This window comes from Rhineura floridana, chromosome 4 (assembly GCF_030035675.1).
Source record: "Rhineura floridana isolate rRhiFlo1 chromosome 4, rRhiFlo1.hap2, whole genome shotgun sequence".
Lineage (NCBI taxonomy): Eukaryota > Metazoa > Chordata > Lepidosauria > Squamata > Rhineuridae > Rhineura > Rhineura floridana.
In genome coordinates this window covers 158556949-158572225 of record NC_084483.1, presented here as the reverse complement: position 1 = coordinate 158572225, position 15277 = coordinate 158556949, and the positions used below count along the sequence as shown (strand labels likewise).

The 15277-nt window shown below is 41.1% G+C and overlaps 1 protein-coding gene across 1 annotated transcript in view; it reads right to left on the bottom strand.

Annotated features, from left to right (window-relative positions):
• Positions 1 to 978: 978 nt before the first annotated feature.
• SLC4A1AP (solute carrier family 4 member 1 adaptor protein) overlaps positions 979 to 15277 on the bottom strand; it is a 28013-nt gene continuing 13714 nt past the window's right edge. The window contains exons 5-14 of the mRNA XM_061624923.1: positions 13656 to 13795; positions 13151 to 13311; positions 11802 to 11871; positions 8418 to 8607; positions 7822 to 7933; positions 7024 to 7252; positions 5626 to 5715; positions 4774 to 4829; positions 3719 to 3788; positions 979 to 1287 (exon numbers count right to left, since the gene is read on the bottom strand). Of these exons, the coding sequence (XP_061480907.1) occupies positions 1238 to 1287; positions 3719 to 3788; positions 4774 to 4829; positions 5626 to 5715; positions 7024 to 7252; positions 7822 to 7933; positions 8418 to 8607; positions 11802 to 11871; positions 13151 to 13311; positions 13656 to 13795 (1168 nt within the window). The 3' untranslated portion in view covers positions 979 to 1237. The remainder of the gene's footprint in view (positions 1288 to 3718; positions 3789 to 4773; positions 4830 to 5625; positions 5716 to 7023; positions 7253 to 7821; positions 7934 to 8417; positions 8608 to 11801; positions 11872 to 13150; positions 13312 to 13655; positions 13796 to 15277) is intronic.

Here is a 15277-nt window from a genome sequence, read left to right as displayed (position 1 = left end):
CTGGGGAATTATACATCCAAAGCACGTGCCAAGTTATAGTCTCTCCGGTTACATATTCTAAGATATTGCCTCTGCTCTTTTGTTGCTAGGGGAAATGCATTTTCTAGACAACTGCAAAACTGGAAGTTAAAAAAGAAAAAAAATGGTGATGCATATGTGTAAAGTACACTATAACCAAATTATATACTATTGGACAAGGCAGAACATTTTATAAATAGTAAAGTATAAGTTTGTAATTGCCTGAACTCCTAATGTTGAAGGCATTTTTTCTCTGTAGGGTATGAACTTAATATAATACAGTAGGGCCCCACTTCCCAGCGCTCCACTTCCCAGCATTCCGCTAATGCAGCGGATTTCCTCCTCTCTTTTAAAGCCGCTTTTGCGGCATTTTGCAGCATTTTGACACAACGCGCCCCATTAAAGTCAATGGGGTTCCGCTTTACAGCGATTTACGCTTTACGGCGGGGGTCTGGAACGGAACCCACCGTATAAGCGGAGCCCTACTGTACAACTGGCTAAAGTGATATTATATGGATGTGTTAGCACTTCACTTGGTGATAAGAGGCAAAAAGAAGGAAAGAAGAAACCTTCACAGAAGCCTGACATAAAAGGTTATAAAAAGGGAGAATAAAAATAAACTTGACTTGATTTTGAGTAGCTCCATCTGGAGGCTGATGTCTGCAATTGTGTTTTTGAGGAAATATGGAAGCAGAGCAGTGATAGATGTTGGAATGCATACAGGGAAACTCTCCTGAAATCAGCTAGCAAATTGGACATATGTAAGACTGCCAAACAGGACAATCAACATGAAGTGTCACTTAACTTCCTTGTGTGTAGGTTTGATAATGTATGAAGCAGACCTCAGTGAGCTTCTTGGCTAAACAGAAGTTTCAGCTTGGATCTCTTCAATGTATGATTTACACTCTCCCACCCCACTATCAGTAACAGAAACAAAAGCATCAGGCTTCTTAGTTTTTATTGTAAAAAAACCCAACAGCCTTGTTGGACCTAAGTTTGCTTTGTAAATACATTAACTTTCACTGTTATATACATCTTAATGCACAATATACACAAGCTCACGTCTAGTGGGGAAAGAAGCACACAAAGCTAAGGAATCATGAAAAGGAGTTTAAGAACAATGAACAGAAGTTTCTTGCTAGCCATTTCAGTGGAGTCTTGTATCCTGCACCAATTGCTGTGCCATAGTCCTTTACTTTCCAAAGCCAATACCTGTTGTTTAATAGCCATATTTTGCATTCAGATGAGTTCTGCCATCACCACTTTGACCTGCAACAAAAGGAAAAAAATTAGGCTGTTTCTTTTCTTTACCCCTGCTTATGCCAAGGAGTAAAAACAATCTAGAGGGAAATAGTCAAGTCATAATCACCTAGATATTTTGTGGAAGTGAATCATGAGCACGGTGTAAAAGGTTTCCTGATGCGGGGTTCTAGCAGAGAGAGCTGGAGAAGTGTACTAGACATCATTCAGGTATGACCAATTTTGTGGTAGATGAAGATATTTTTACAGTGTTACTTGCCAGCCATTATTCTACAGAGACTGGAAGTAACTAAAGGTACAGGAATGTCCATGTGGGGGCACTGAACAAGCACATGAGAACTGAAAGGGCTTTTTGCGAAGTGGTAAAAAGAAGTGACTAGAAAATAATAGGTTGGATGTGTGGCAGAAGGGCAGGGAACTGCAGGGCATGCGACAACATTTGGGAAGTAGGGCTTATAAAATGTTCCAACCTATTCATAAAGCTGGCCTTTGATCTTTTTATAAAAGGCAGAAATTCCAACAATAACTCTTAACAGTGGAGGGTGCTCAAAATTCAATATTAAGTTACAGAGCAGCTCAGCATCACTGTCATTTTAAGCATAAGCCTCTACCACCTAGAAATCTCTATGTTACCTGTAAGTGGTATATCAAGCAAAGGCACCCTGGGCAAGAAGGTTGTGATTTGAATTTGCTGATCTCGAGCAATCAATGAGGGACTCTCTTTAACTATGCATACGAACATGAGACTGCTGGAACATGCAAATGCCTCTCTCTTTCTACCTGACCTTTTACCTAATTTAGTCATCCCAAATACATCCTGACTTAACAGTCTTGATGGAGGAAGCTCTACACCTGAGGAACAGCCACCACCAGTAGGCATATTAACACTCATTAACGTGACTTTAGACAGCTGGTATAGCACAGTGGGGAGGAGAGCGTGGCTGGGAGTCCACAGCCTGTGAGTTCCAATTCCCGCTCATGTCTCCTGGGTGTCAAGGGCCAGCTACAGATCAGCCCCCACAGTGAGTGGCTCAGGGGTTACGTGCCCTGCCACCTGTGCAGCCGTGGGCAAGCTGCAGAGTCCCAAGGAGCCCAGTTGCCCCCCAGCTAGCAGTTGCAGACAAGGAAGGGTCTGGCTTGTGCAGCTGTGGCAAGCTGAGCAGGTCCTGGCCAGCTGGGGAGGATTAGCCTCAGAGAGAGGCAATGGTAAATCCCCTCTCTGAATACTGCTTACCATGAAATCCCTATTCATAGGATCGCCATAAGTAGGAATCGACTTGAAGGCAATCCATATCCATTTTTTCAATGTGACTTAAGGTTAGAACTTTCCAGTAATTATCTCCACACTGCATCTCTTTGCACTCATCTGCGGTGGAAAACCTGTATCCTACTAGATCTCCTCCCTAAACCTCAGTCTTCGGGGGATTTCTCCTACTTTCCTACTTACTTCCTGAGTGCTCCCCACATCCCTTCCATCTGCATTATCTTTCTGTTTGGATTAGTTAGGGCTCCAGGAAAGGAACAAACATGCCCATTTCCCTTCATCATATTTGCAGCTCAGGGAAACCTACTGAGGATCAGCCTACCCTTAGTCTTCCATAACAGCTTTTACTCTGAAGCTGTGCTTCTGTTTCTATCTCTCCCCTTCCCTCTTGAGTTTTAGTGCAGGTACTTGTACTGCTTTCCTGCAAAGGACACACATTACACCAGTCTTGATAGATCTGCACTGGTTGCCAATTTGCTATAGAGCCCTATGCAACTTGAGCCCCAAATAGCTCCCTCCACAATTGACACACCCAGTTACTACTTGGTTACTACCAAATGTAGTTTGTCCTCTGGTATTCTGTGACTGACATGAAGACCTGAAGAATTTATGATCCACTTGCAGAGTGACATATGTGGATGAGGAAATGCAGTAATACAGCCCATTCATTACATAGAAGACAGTTTGCCACAGATGCCACTGCTGCTGCCTTTTGTCCTTGGCCAGAGATAAAGCATGACCTGAGCAGAATAGTGGGTGAAGACAGGAAGAGACAGCAATGAAGTAGTAGGAAACATTCTGAGATCTGGATAACTGAAGCCAGGCTTTATTCAGACAGAGCAAGCTTAGATCTTCACTCTGCTTGTGCTAGATCTTCCCACCCCTGCATTATGCAAAGTAGCAGGGAAATTGTAGTGTCCACTACAGGAGTACTATCCCTGTTGACATCTTGTTTGCTCTATGCCTTACTGAGACCAAGGTGAGCAGAATCAGAGATTTTATGGTGCAACACTGTTTAGGCTATAGTGTACCATAGATAAAATGCTTTAAGTAGCAATTTCAAAGTTTATTTCTGTTCATGCAAAACAATTTCCTTTTGTCAGCAATCCAGGTCTCCTATTTCACATAGTCTTAAAACAGTTCAGGTCAAATTTGATAATGAAGACTAGACATTACCTTCTGGTGGCATCCATACACAGTAATCTGGGTCATCTTCAGGATATTCTGAGGACAGAGTATGTTGAACCTGCAGAGCAGGGGAAAAAAGTTGCGCAGTAATCCTAACATTTCCCCTCCCTTCTTCCCCTTGCAGCCTCATGCAAAAAAGCATCTTCAAAGATTGAGGGGGAGGGGTTACTGGTGCAAGATTCCGCTACAAAATTCAATTCGTTAGCCTTTGTAATATTAAGTTTCTGTTAACACCCATCTGACCTGGGGAGATTTCTCTATCCAAAGTTTAGTATGGGTATCTTCAGAACATAAATTCCAATTGTTTTAAACAGTCTAATATTTTGTAAGGGAGGGGTGTGTGTGTATGGGGGGGAGGGGTAAGGTTGAAAATAAAACAATCCCCCCCACTCTCTTTCTGCAAAGAGGTCCCTTTGGGGCACAGTTATCTCAGACTTCCTAAAAAGGATACTTTGTGGCTAGAGAAAAATAAGAATTTAATAAACACAAAGCATATGGTTATATTTGATGCTCTAGTGGAGAATCCTTCTACTTGCATTTAAAATGTTATTTACAAAAAAAAAAGAGATACTGTATCCATTGGCACATAAAGTATTGGGAGGTATAAGCTACTAGAGAAAAAGGTTTACTGCAGCCTCGCATATAGGGGCGGACAAGCCTGTTCATCCCACCAGATGGTTGGTCTACTGCATGTACTTTCTCTATTGTTGACTGCAATGCCCGGTCAGTGATTTCTGTTAGATGAGAAAGTTAAAGCATTGCCATGCTTGTATTAAAAACCAAGGTATCTTGGATGATAATTAAGTGGTATAGCTTCTTACAACTTCATGAGCAGTTCTATCATTCCCAAATAACCAGCACAAATACCCTTTCATAACTGTGTCTCCTCTGGCATCAGTACTAGCACATTAAGATATTGGCCGGACTCTAAAGACAATTGCCCATACACGCCAGTATCAAACAATTCTCTTAATACTCCAGGTAGGAAAAACAGTAAGGTACAGAGCACTTCTCATTTATGTGCTTTAGCTGCCCCAACTCACCCTACTTGCAGTGTTTGTTTTTTTATTCTTGGGCTTGTCTTCAGGCATTTCAGATGCTAAGAAAAAAGTTAGGAAAACTAAGTTAATACTGCCAATTCCGTTCTTTGGAAAAACTATTTCAGACAAATAAATCCTCTATGAAAGAAAACAGGCCAGGGAGCTGTTAAAAATTAAGCCCTGCTGTTCCTTAGTCTTTGATTACAGAGTGCATACAAACCAGAAATTTAGCAGGACACAGGATTGCCGCACTGACTTTTGGGTATTATTCTCAGGGAAAATATTCCAAAAAAGTTAGCAAACTTGATACTTGTAGCAGTGCAATATTAAACCAAGCACTGCTGTTTTTTTCCAATCCAGAAAAAGCTTTAATTTTTATAGTTAAGTGCCTAGAGTTACAAGTGAGCCATTCAAAACCAGTTTTTCCTCTATTCTCCTTTTAACTTTTGCAGTCATGTTTTTGAATACTTCAAAGATATAATCATCAAAAACTTTTCACTTTTTGAATATGCGAAAAACTTTGCATAACTATCTTTTAAAGTATTTACTGATGCATTTTTACCAAAAGGAGAGTATCACATCAGGATTAATTTTTTATTTAAGCACTGGGTTTTACTCACCACAACAGTTTAGATGCACAGAAAAAAACTGAAGGAACTGCTTTATTATGTTGAGAGAGTCAGAAGCTATTTTCCCATTCCAATTGTACAAACTAACAGAATTTGATTTTAACTACTAGTGCGGTCATCCACTTTTCTCTAGTGCTCAGAAAACAGACGCGCCTGCTGCGCTTACTGAGCCAACATCTTAGGATCACGCTGTTCGACAGATAAGGTGTTCCACAACACTGCTCACCTTGTGGCTTCTTCTGCAATTTATTCAATGGGGAGCTGCACTCTGGGGTTACTGCATCTACGCTCAAAGGCTCAGACTGAGGCCTAGTTCCTGTAAAAAAGGAGTAGAACCCCAGAGAGTTAGCCAACCAGATCTCTTAATGAGTACATGACAAGTTCTGACAACTTACAATTATGCTGCTTTTCTTTCTTTTTAAAAGCAGAGGAATTCTATACAATAGCTTTTACCCAATGAAATGCTTTCAAAACTTTTTTTTAATAGTAGGATTACACAGCAATGATGCTACAAAACATCACAGAGAATTAGAATTGTTCAAAGCCCTGCTACTTCACTTGCTTCGAGTCAGCAAAGCAGGGAGCAAAACCCATACTACACACAGATACGGGGAGTCTGAGCCAGATGAATGAAAACACAGTACCCGCACCTGGAGGGATCACCAGAGGGCCCAGTTACCTTCTTAGCACAAGGCACCATATCAGACCATTAAGATACGGAAGATCTGCCCATGCTTCTTATCCCTTCCCCACCCAAACAGACAAATGCAGCATCTGTACATGCACCAAAGGGTGAGGGGTTGGGGTGGGAGGATGAGGGCCCCATGGCAATCTTTGGGTGTGAAGGTGCTGTGCTCACTAGACTGAACCTAAATGTGATTTCTGTTATTTTAAGAAAATGTGCCTTGAAATTTATGCAACAGATTACTGCAGCATCACTGTTTTATGTAAATATCCATGAAATGTGGTATTTTGAATTAATTTAAAAAGAGACACTTTCAAGAAAAATAATCCTATTCAAAGTGAACATTAATAATTATAAAACAGTAATGTTGCTTCATAGCCTACACACACCACTAGTTACTTGAAGGATTGAATAGACCAGCCTAGGGTTTCTATCATCGCTCAAGACCTCTGAAGCTGTCTGAACTGTTGGGCAGCCATTTCTGCAACTGGTGTCACAGTTAGCACATGTGCACAAGCCACAGGTGACACTCCCAGCAGCAGAGGTTAGCATATACATATGTTAGCTACTGGCCAGCTGGGGAGGAAGGGAGTTGGTCGAGTTGGGCTGGAAGACCTGCTCCCTACTTCTAAGACACCAGTGTCCAGCAGCCTTTCTGGACTAATTTGTTCCCCCCAAACGTAAGACTATTTAGCCGGAAGATAGAAATTTTCCACATCTATGCGCATCTCTATATCAAGCCTCTGAATTCTGCACAGCTTTTTTTGTTTTAAAAAAATCTGTCTAGGATTTTCAAAAGTATTTAAAGGAAAATGAGCAGAACTGAATGCAATGGTTGGTGGTGGGGTGGGGTATTACAAGTCAAACATTCTAAAGCCTGAACTACTACTTTAAACAGGTAAAATGCAGGGGAACTGAAAAAGTGAAAGTGTCATTAACCATCATGAATGAATTCCATGTCCTGGCTGCTGCAAGGATAAGAACTGGTAGGCAGATTATGCTGTTTAACTGTTTCTTGTGCTGAAGTTTGCATCATTGGGTTTTGGATTCCTCGATTTGCAGCCTTCGTTTCTTCTTCTTCTTCTTCTTCCTCCTCCTCCTCCTCCAGCCCCTCATCTTTCATCTTTAATAGGTTTACAGGTATATCTGGACGCTTCACAGGCAACTTCTGTGTGGCAAACAGAAATTGCAAAGAAAGCTGTAGTATATCAATTGCCACTGACATACGGAACAGAATATTCCATGGTATGAGGCATTGCGCTTTTGGACTGCAGTTATTGTTCAGCTTCTAAAAACTTGTAGAAACATAAACAAGCACAATAAGCAAGTGAAAGGCTGCACTGTTCCTGCATGGAACTACACATTTCCTCTAGTGACTTCAGGAGTGATGTGGTCCAGCTATTTTTGAATGCCCAGACCAATGGATCCAACTTCTAAATACAGTCAAGCATCCCAGAAACAATGCAAGATTCAATCCCATATGATTGTACCCAATGATACTGCTAGCTGCACGCATAGCTTCTGTCAGTGAAATGTGGAGGGAAGCAATATTTAGCTATTTCCCCTCCCAAACCTGTTCAACACTCCAGAGGAGATTTAGAGGGAGTGTGGGAGACAGCAGGGGTGACAGTGAATCTCCAGAAATGGTTTTTCTCCCTTTTCTGGTAAAAGAAGCTTTAGCATCAGCTGAGTGACATCTCTGGATACAACTCATAGCTTTTACTTCTTCTAACTTACCCCTACAGTCCCAGTTTTCAGTTTGAACTTGCTTCCCCCTTTCATGGCACCAAACAGGGGTAAAGTCAGCTTTTTCGGCTTGTTTTGTGTTTCCAGGTCTTGACTCCCAAGCCTACAGAAGATTTTGGGAATGGGGGTAGAGAAGAAAAGAAGCACACACAAAATTACATTATCAAATCTTGATGGCAACCCCTACTACCACCATGCTCTATCTCTCATGTGAGAATTTCACATTAAAGTTCCTGCTCAGATGCAGAGATCACCTTAGGTAAGCCATGCCTCTCAAGGCTGATGCAGAGGAAATGCAATCCATGAAGGATCGATCACAGGATTGCACACTTCCCGCTTGGGCAAATATTCCTTTCTCCCCTGCCATTGTTCACAGGGTTAAGGGGTTATGTTGGCACTGCCAATCACATTAACCATGATTAATGCTAACCAGGGTGGCACCTTAAGTAGAATTGGAAACCAGTTCTTTGGAATGTTCCAGTGCCACAACATGTCTGCTGTCATCTCCACACATTCAAAGTGGCAGGAAACTACATCTCAAGAAGGACAACACAAAATGACTACCGCTCCATACAATTAAGACTCACTGGGATTTCAGCTCTGGCACTGATGCAGGTGTAACAATCTTAATCAGTCCTTTCAATCGCTGCTGTTCCTTCCTCAGTTCAAAGGTCCGCAAATGAAGCTTTCTACGTGCCACACTGTCTAAGGCACACCCTGATTTCATTTCTGTCATGAATTCATCTAACGAATCTTGAGCTGCAGACTGGGATTGTGCTAAAGGAATTAAAAATATAGAAACAGTCATGCCACCCCAAAATATTTATGGATAAAAATGATCCAAATTTTAGTAACCAAGAGGAAAGAGAAGATATTGACAGATGCCCAAGACAACCTTCTGAGATGGATACAATCAAGACTACAGAAATGCTTGACTTCTTTAATCTAATAACCGGATTTGGTGATATGTAGGGTAAATTATAGCAAAAAAGGAAAGTAAAAGAAAAGAAATACTAAGTCAAAGAAACCAAAAGGCCTGGTCGAGTGAGTTCCTTCAGCATTCTGCTAGGTACGTACAGCTGTCTCTTTTGCAAAGGGCTTCTGATGGAGGCAGGACTTGACAGCAGGAAACTTTCACATGCAGAATAGAGTATGGAAATTGGAGGTTATGCCCAAAGTGTTACACTTGATCGTATTGAAATTCTTATCCCTGCATAAAATTTCTCTCCTGCTAAATGTAATCTGAGCGCTCATGCTTTCCTGTGGAACTGAATTTGTGAATGTTACTTGCTCCTTTAGAAAAGCAAGTATTTTACATTTTAAATAATTTTAATCATGTTGCTACACTTGGCTTAGTCTTTCATTTGTGGGAGAAAGACACATATAAAATACCTTTAATATTGCAATTTCTGCAATAAATTAAGACAAGCCAATTTTTATGGTGGCTTAATTAGCCTGTTTTGGCTACCCCCAATCAAACAGATGTTATCAACTTCTGCCCTGTACAAGAGGTGTCAGACAATGACCTCCTTGGGCAGCATCCCACAGAATCTGGAACCATGCAGTCTTGCATCTAACAGCAGGGGCTTCCATAGCAAATAGGGCACAGGCAATTTCCCCAAGAATAGATCTCCTGGCATAACTATTGTTTGTCCTACTGCAGCTAAAGCTGACAAAATTGTTTGTGCTCTTAAAAACTTGCTGTCAAAATTCTAGCTGAGTGGACATTGTATCTTTGGAAGAACTTTCCTTTTCCCCCCTATACAAAGGGGACCAATATTTGCTCTGGTCCAGAGAATGCAATCCTCATGTGGAAATAGGATGCTTTCCAGAGGTCAGACAAGCAAGCCGTACACTTTTTCCTGATGCATGCACAAAAAGAATGCAACAAATGCCTAATGGCAGGTGTTATCTCTTATAACTATCCACATAGTAGCTTGGGCCCACAGGCACTGCACATCCACAGGTGCAGCAGATTGAAGAGAGGACTAACTGGGACTTTGAACAACAAAAGTACTATGTACTGAAGGTCTGTGACAGGTGGAAGCTGCAAATGACAACCTTGTCTCAAACAAGCCCCACTTTGCAGTTCTTCTCCTGCCTTGCTGAGGAAAGCTTTTAGGCAGACATGTGCCCCTAGCTCTCAAGAGTCATTGCCTGCAGAAATACAGATACATTACCACACCCAGGGGGCTTACTTCTTTGGCACGCACATTGCATGTTAAGTTACATCACACCAGCTAAACTGTCAACAAAAAAGAAAATTGGGAACTGGGAGAACCTGTTTCATTTTTTATTCAGCTGCAGCTAGATATCAACTGATCCATCAGAATGCTTAGCCATCAGAATCTCATTTAGAAAGGTTTCAGAAAGCTGCCTAAATGTCTTTCCCACATCCATTCAATTTCTAAAAGTACACAGAGAGAGAAGAGCAGTTCAGCCTGGCATTTACTCAGCCATCCTTCAGCACAGCTGTCCTACTAAGAAAGTCAGAGCTTCACAACAGAGGCTTATAATGTAACAGCAAAGACCCCGAAATGCAATGACAACAGTAGTTACTATCAGCATATCTGTTTCTATAATCCCCTACCTGCCAGCATGATGATCATGACATACCAATTTAACAGAAGAAAATTAAGTGGCCAATGTTGGTCAAAGATTCCTATGCTTTGCTACTTGAAAAGTTACATTTCTTCTCTCAGCTGTCCATCAATTACATCTGGTTTTTTCTTCCAATGAAAGGGAGTTGCTTATTTAGAATAGAAAGTACCGAAGGGAAAAGAAGAAGCTGACTGGGTGATCATCATGCTAACTGCAAAGTTTATCTAGAAAATAACAGCACCACAACCACCCCTTGCTGCAAATACAATAAACAAGTTAACTTAAATGCCAGAGGAAAGGTTAGGATCTCTACAGCAGTGTCTATGTGGATATGCCCTGAAGTATTGCTTTTCAACAACATTGAAAATGCATTTTTTTAAAAAAATCCATGAGAATATTTTCCTGCCACCTTACTTCTGTTATATGGAAGAGAGGAGCAGACTGAGGCACCACCCCTCTAAGCAAGGCATCATCAAGCTCTAAAGTTGCACTGTAAACTAACAATAATGGAAAGGCAGTAAACTTTCTAAATATAATGTGCCTTCCTTACCACCTCTGAGAACTTGGTAGAGATGGCATAGGTGACTGGGTGGTTCCTTTAATTGTTTTATTTTCTGTTCAAAAATAGGTTTAACTATTGTAAAACTTACATTATACTGTACAAAGCCAGCTGGCTTTTAAATAATGAACATAATAATTCAAAAAGCCAATAGAGAATAATATGAAAAAGTAGTTGTGAATTTAACACGAAAGCCTCTTAAAGGCAGATAAAATAATGGGATTGTGCCAGGATCAAACCCTACCATTAATTTTAGTGTAACATACAATAGCCTAAAGCATCCTGAGAGCAGATTTTCAGCATACCACCTTTAGCATTCTATAGTCACATGAAATACAAGATGGCAGAGTACACTAGCAATTTTTGATTTCCAACTCACTGCTGATACTAAGTCTAAGAAAGTCCATTGCTACTGTTGTATTCATGTCAGCTAATTATTTGGGTCTCTCAGATATACCTGGCCCTAGCCAAGGTACATCCATCAAGTACATCTCTGGTACCTATAGTCTGACCAGAGCTTGGAAAAGTTACTTTTTTAAAATTACAACTTCCATCAGCCCCAGCCAGCATGGCCACTGGATTGGGCTGATGGGAGTTGTAGTTCAAAAAAGTAACTTTTCCAAGCTCTGAGTCTGACACTGTAGACTGCATAAGCACTCTACTTGTGGAATGAATTCACAGTACTACCCCTGCATGGCCTATAAGCCTGGCCTCATCTGGATTTCACTGAAGTTTAACTGATCAAGGATCTATAAAACATGTATATTATGCTACCATTCCCAAAATCTGAATTAAAAAAATGTGATCTTACTTGTCTTTGAAGATTTCAGCTTCTCTGCTATATCAGAGAGCTCCTTTTCATTTGCAGCTAATTTTGCACTCTACAGAAAGAGAAAGACAGCTGAAAAAGTGCATCTATAATAGTTTTACAAAACCCTTAGAATAACAATGTAGCAACTTGTTTGTCTCCAAATGTTGAAGTGCAGAGTGTAGAAATACTAAGAAGTGAAGTGGTACCCCACTTGTCAAATGCCCTCGCTAAGGAGGTTTGCTTTGTCATCTTTTAGAAGGCAGGTAAACCTTTTTTTAAATTTAACCAGGCATTTGACATATCTTGATAATTTTAACTGTCTTTTAACTGTGCTTCCCCCCCCATCACCTTTGTGTTTGAATTGTTCTTATTTTTTTGCATTTTAACTTATGTAAAATTACTAAAAATCTTTTGGCTGTATTTAAAATAAAGTTGCTTGGGATTTTTGGTCATGTATTTGTTGTGTACCGCTTCAGTTTAGAGGACCACTTTATGAAACTAACAAACCAGGCTCTATCCCGCAGAAGCTTATTTGTTAGTTTTTGTATTTACTATATAGGTTTTAGACTTGAGGATACCAAAAGATGATTTGTTCTTTTGTCTACAACATGCCAACAAGGCTACCCTGAAGAAATTTGTTACTCTGCAGGTAACATGTCAGCAGAAAGAGGTCCAATTTCTCTCTACAGCAGCACTCATCTGAATGATAATTTACAATAGCTGAGGTCAGATGATGGCATTTTAAAAATTATAGCAAGATATCTTGGTCTGGATTCACCTAAATCACTGCAACATAAAACAACTTCTGTGAGTGCAGGGGAACTTTCCCTCCCTCTTCTGCCCTCCAAATCTGCTCTAACCCTCTGGTGCAGATTAGGGGGCAGTACAGGGCACATAGTGGGGGGAGGAGGGCAAATTCTGTTTCGCTCATGAAAATTGTTCAGCTATACCACTATATCACACAATGATATAGTTGGATACAACCCCTTTTCAGACCTAGCACTGACTTTGGAAGGGATTAGAGCCTCAGCATGAGGTCTGGGCGTTTACCTCCCCCTTTTCCCAACTCAGGTAGAGAACCGATCTGGCCTTGCACTTAGCCTCAGAGATGTCTGACAAACCGTAAGATGACTCATTGCTTTCTGATCTCTACCCTCCTCTGCCACCTCAGAACGGAGGTGGACAGCAGGGAGCTTGCTCCTGTAGTTTTTCTAAGCCCTGGAGATATTCAGGAGCACCTCTAAAACACAGAGTAGTATTATAATCGGTACCCCACCCCTCCCCCTTGGAGGGACAGCGGCAAGGACAAATTTGACTAACTACTGAAGCCAGGCTGAAGTTGTTCTTACCAATGAATCATAAGTTTCTGGTTTCTCATCTATCTTTCCGGCTTTCTTCATTCTGTTCAGACGTTTCTGTTCAATAACTCCTGTCCGATCAAGGAATATGTCGTCATCACTATCGTAAAAGTCTTCCTCTTCCCAGTTCTTTGCTTTTCTTTTTCGAGATACTAAGAAGAATGAAAACAAAAAGGCATGGAAAATGGAAGAGCTTGAAGCCAATAACTTATCTGTACTTCTGATTTAGCAACAGCCAATGCATATCATTTCTAAAATAAGCAAGTGAACACACAATGTGAAGTTACAACACACAATTGTTGTAAAAACAATGTGGGAGAGTGGCATGCCTGTGATCTTTGTAGATAAGCAAGATACAAATGTGGTAATAAGAGAGAACAAACAATGCTTAGGATTATACCACATATTACAGATTTAAATTCCCAAAGACTCTTGGCAATAAGATTACTTCCTAAAGGAATTCTGCATAACCAGAGCATTTACGCAGTCCACCTACCTGCCTCTTGCCGTAGCACTCCCCTAGCATCCAGTATCCTGCAGGCTTCCAATGCACATTGAATCATTGCTTCTTTTTTCTTCCCTGTATGAACAGCCTCTGCCACAAGTTGTTTCCCTGAAGCATCATCTATAGGTAGCCTATTCAATTCAGAAGGTGTTCAAATCAAGGAATAGTCTGAATTTTCTGCTTAGAATCAGTTTGTGTACTACTCAGAACTGTTCTTCTAAATAACTTTGGTCTCCTTGGCTATAAAGTACTTCAACATTAATTAAATAAGATTTAGAATAATACGGATGGAGGGAGCCTTAGGCCAACAAATCTCCACTCACATCCACTATTACATCCCAATCTAGAGGGAAAACTTCTGAAAGTAGGAAGCACTCCATTTCAGTGGATTAATCCTTGAGCTTTCTGCTTGAGAAAGCCAAGCATACAGGTTCCAGTGAAGACCATCACAAAGTAACACAAGATACAGACCATACAACAGCTTTATTAATGCAGCCACCTGTGCTCCCACTGGAAGATATCGGGTAACAGTTACTATTAAGTCTCTACTCAAGTCTACTATTGAAGTCTCACAATTCATTGGCTCAGCCATTTCCCCATCAATTCCACCCTTTAACCAGTGCTCTAAAAGAAACCCCAACTTTCCAGCTATTTGAAGCATGCTGCTTTCATAAGCTGAAGGCCTTTGCAGCTCCCATATACAGAATCATAGAAGGAGCCTTGTAGGCCTTCTAGTCCAACTCACTGCTTAGTGCAGGAAATCCAGAGCTAGAACATCTTATCAACAAATGGCTATCCAGCCTCTGCTTGAAGACATCCAGTGAGATAAAATCCACCATTCCTCTAAGAAATTGCTTCCATCACCTATTTGCTCTTTCTGTTAAGAAGTTTCTTTTAATGTTCACCTTGGAATCTTCTATAACTCGAAGATCTGCAGGAAGAGCCGAACACACCTCAAGGTAACTGGTTGACTTGCTCTTACTATTAAGAATCCTCTTAGTGTTTAACTGAAATTTACCCTCTGGGGACTTGTCCATTAAATTCAGTCCTGCTCTCTGGGGCAGCAGAACAAGCCTTTGGCCTCTTTTTTATTATTTCATTTATATCTCGCCCTTCCTCCCAGCAGGAGCCCAGGGTGGCAAACAAAAGCACTAAAAACACTTTAAAACATCACAAAAACAGACTTTAAAATACACTAAAGCAAAACATCTTTAGAAACATTTTTTTTAAAAGTTCTTTTGTGGCAGCCCTTTGGGTATATGAAAAGTGCTATCATGTCCCTCTTCAATCTTCTCTTTTCCAGGATAACAACACCCAGTTCGTTAACTTTTCCTAATAGGATGCATTTTCCATACCAATGTTCCTGTCTGAACTTTTTCCAATTTGTCTACATCCCTTCCAAAGTATGGTACCCAGAACTGGACACAGTACTCCACTGAACTTTACAGCCAGGGCTGGCATCAGGCACGTCTGGGCCCATGGGCACCAGGTATGTCTGGGCCCTTGAACGCCAGCCTGCCCCAAGCCCGGGTGTCCCCCCTACAGACCATGAGGGCCTGTGGCACCGGCCTGCTCCATCTACCTCTTCTCTTTCTGCAAATGCCCTGCGTGCT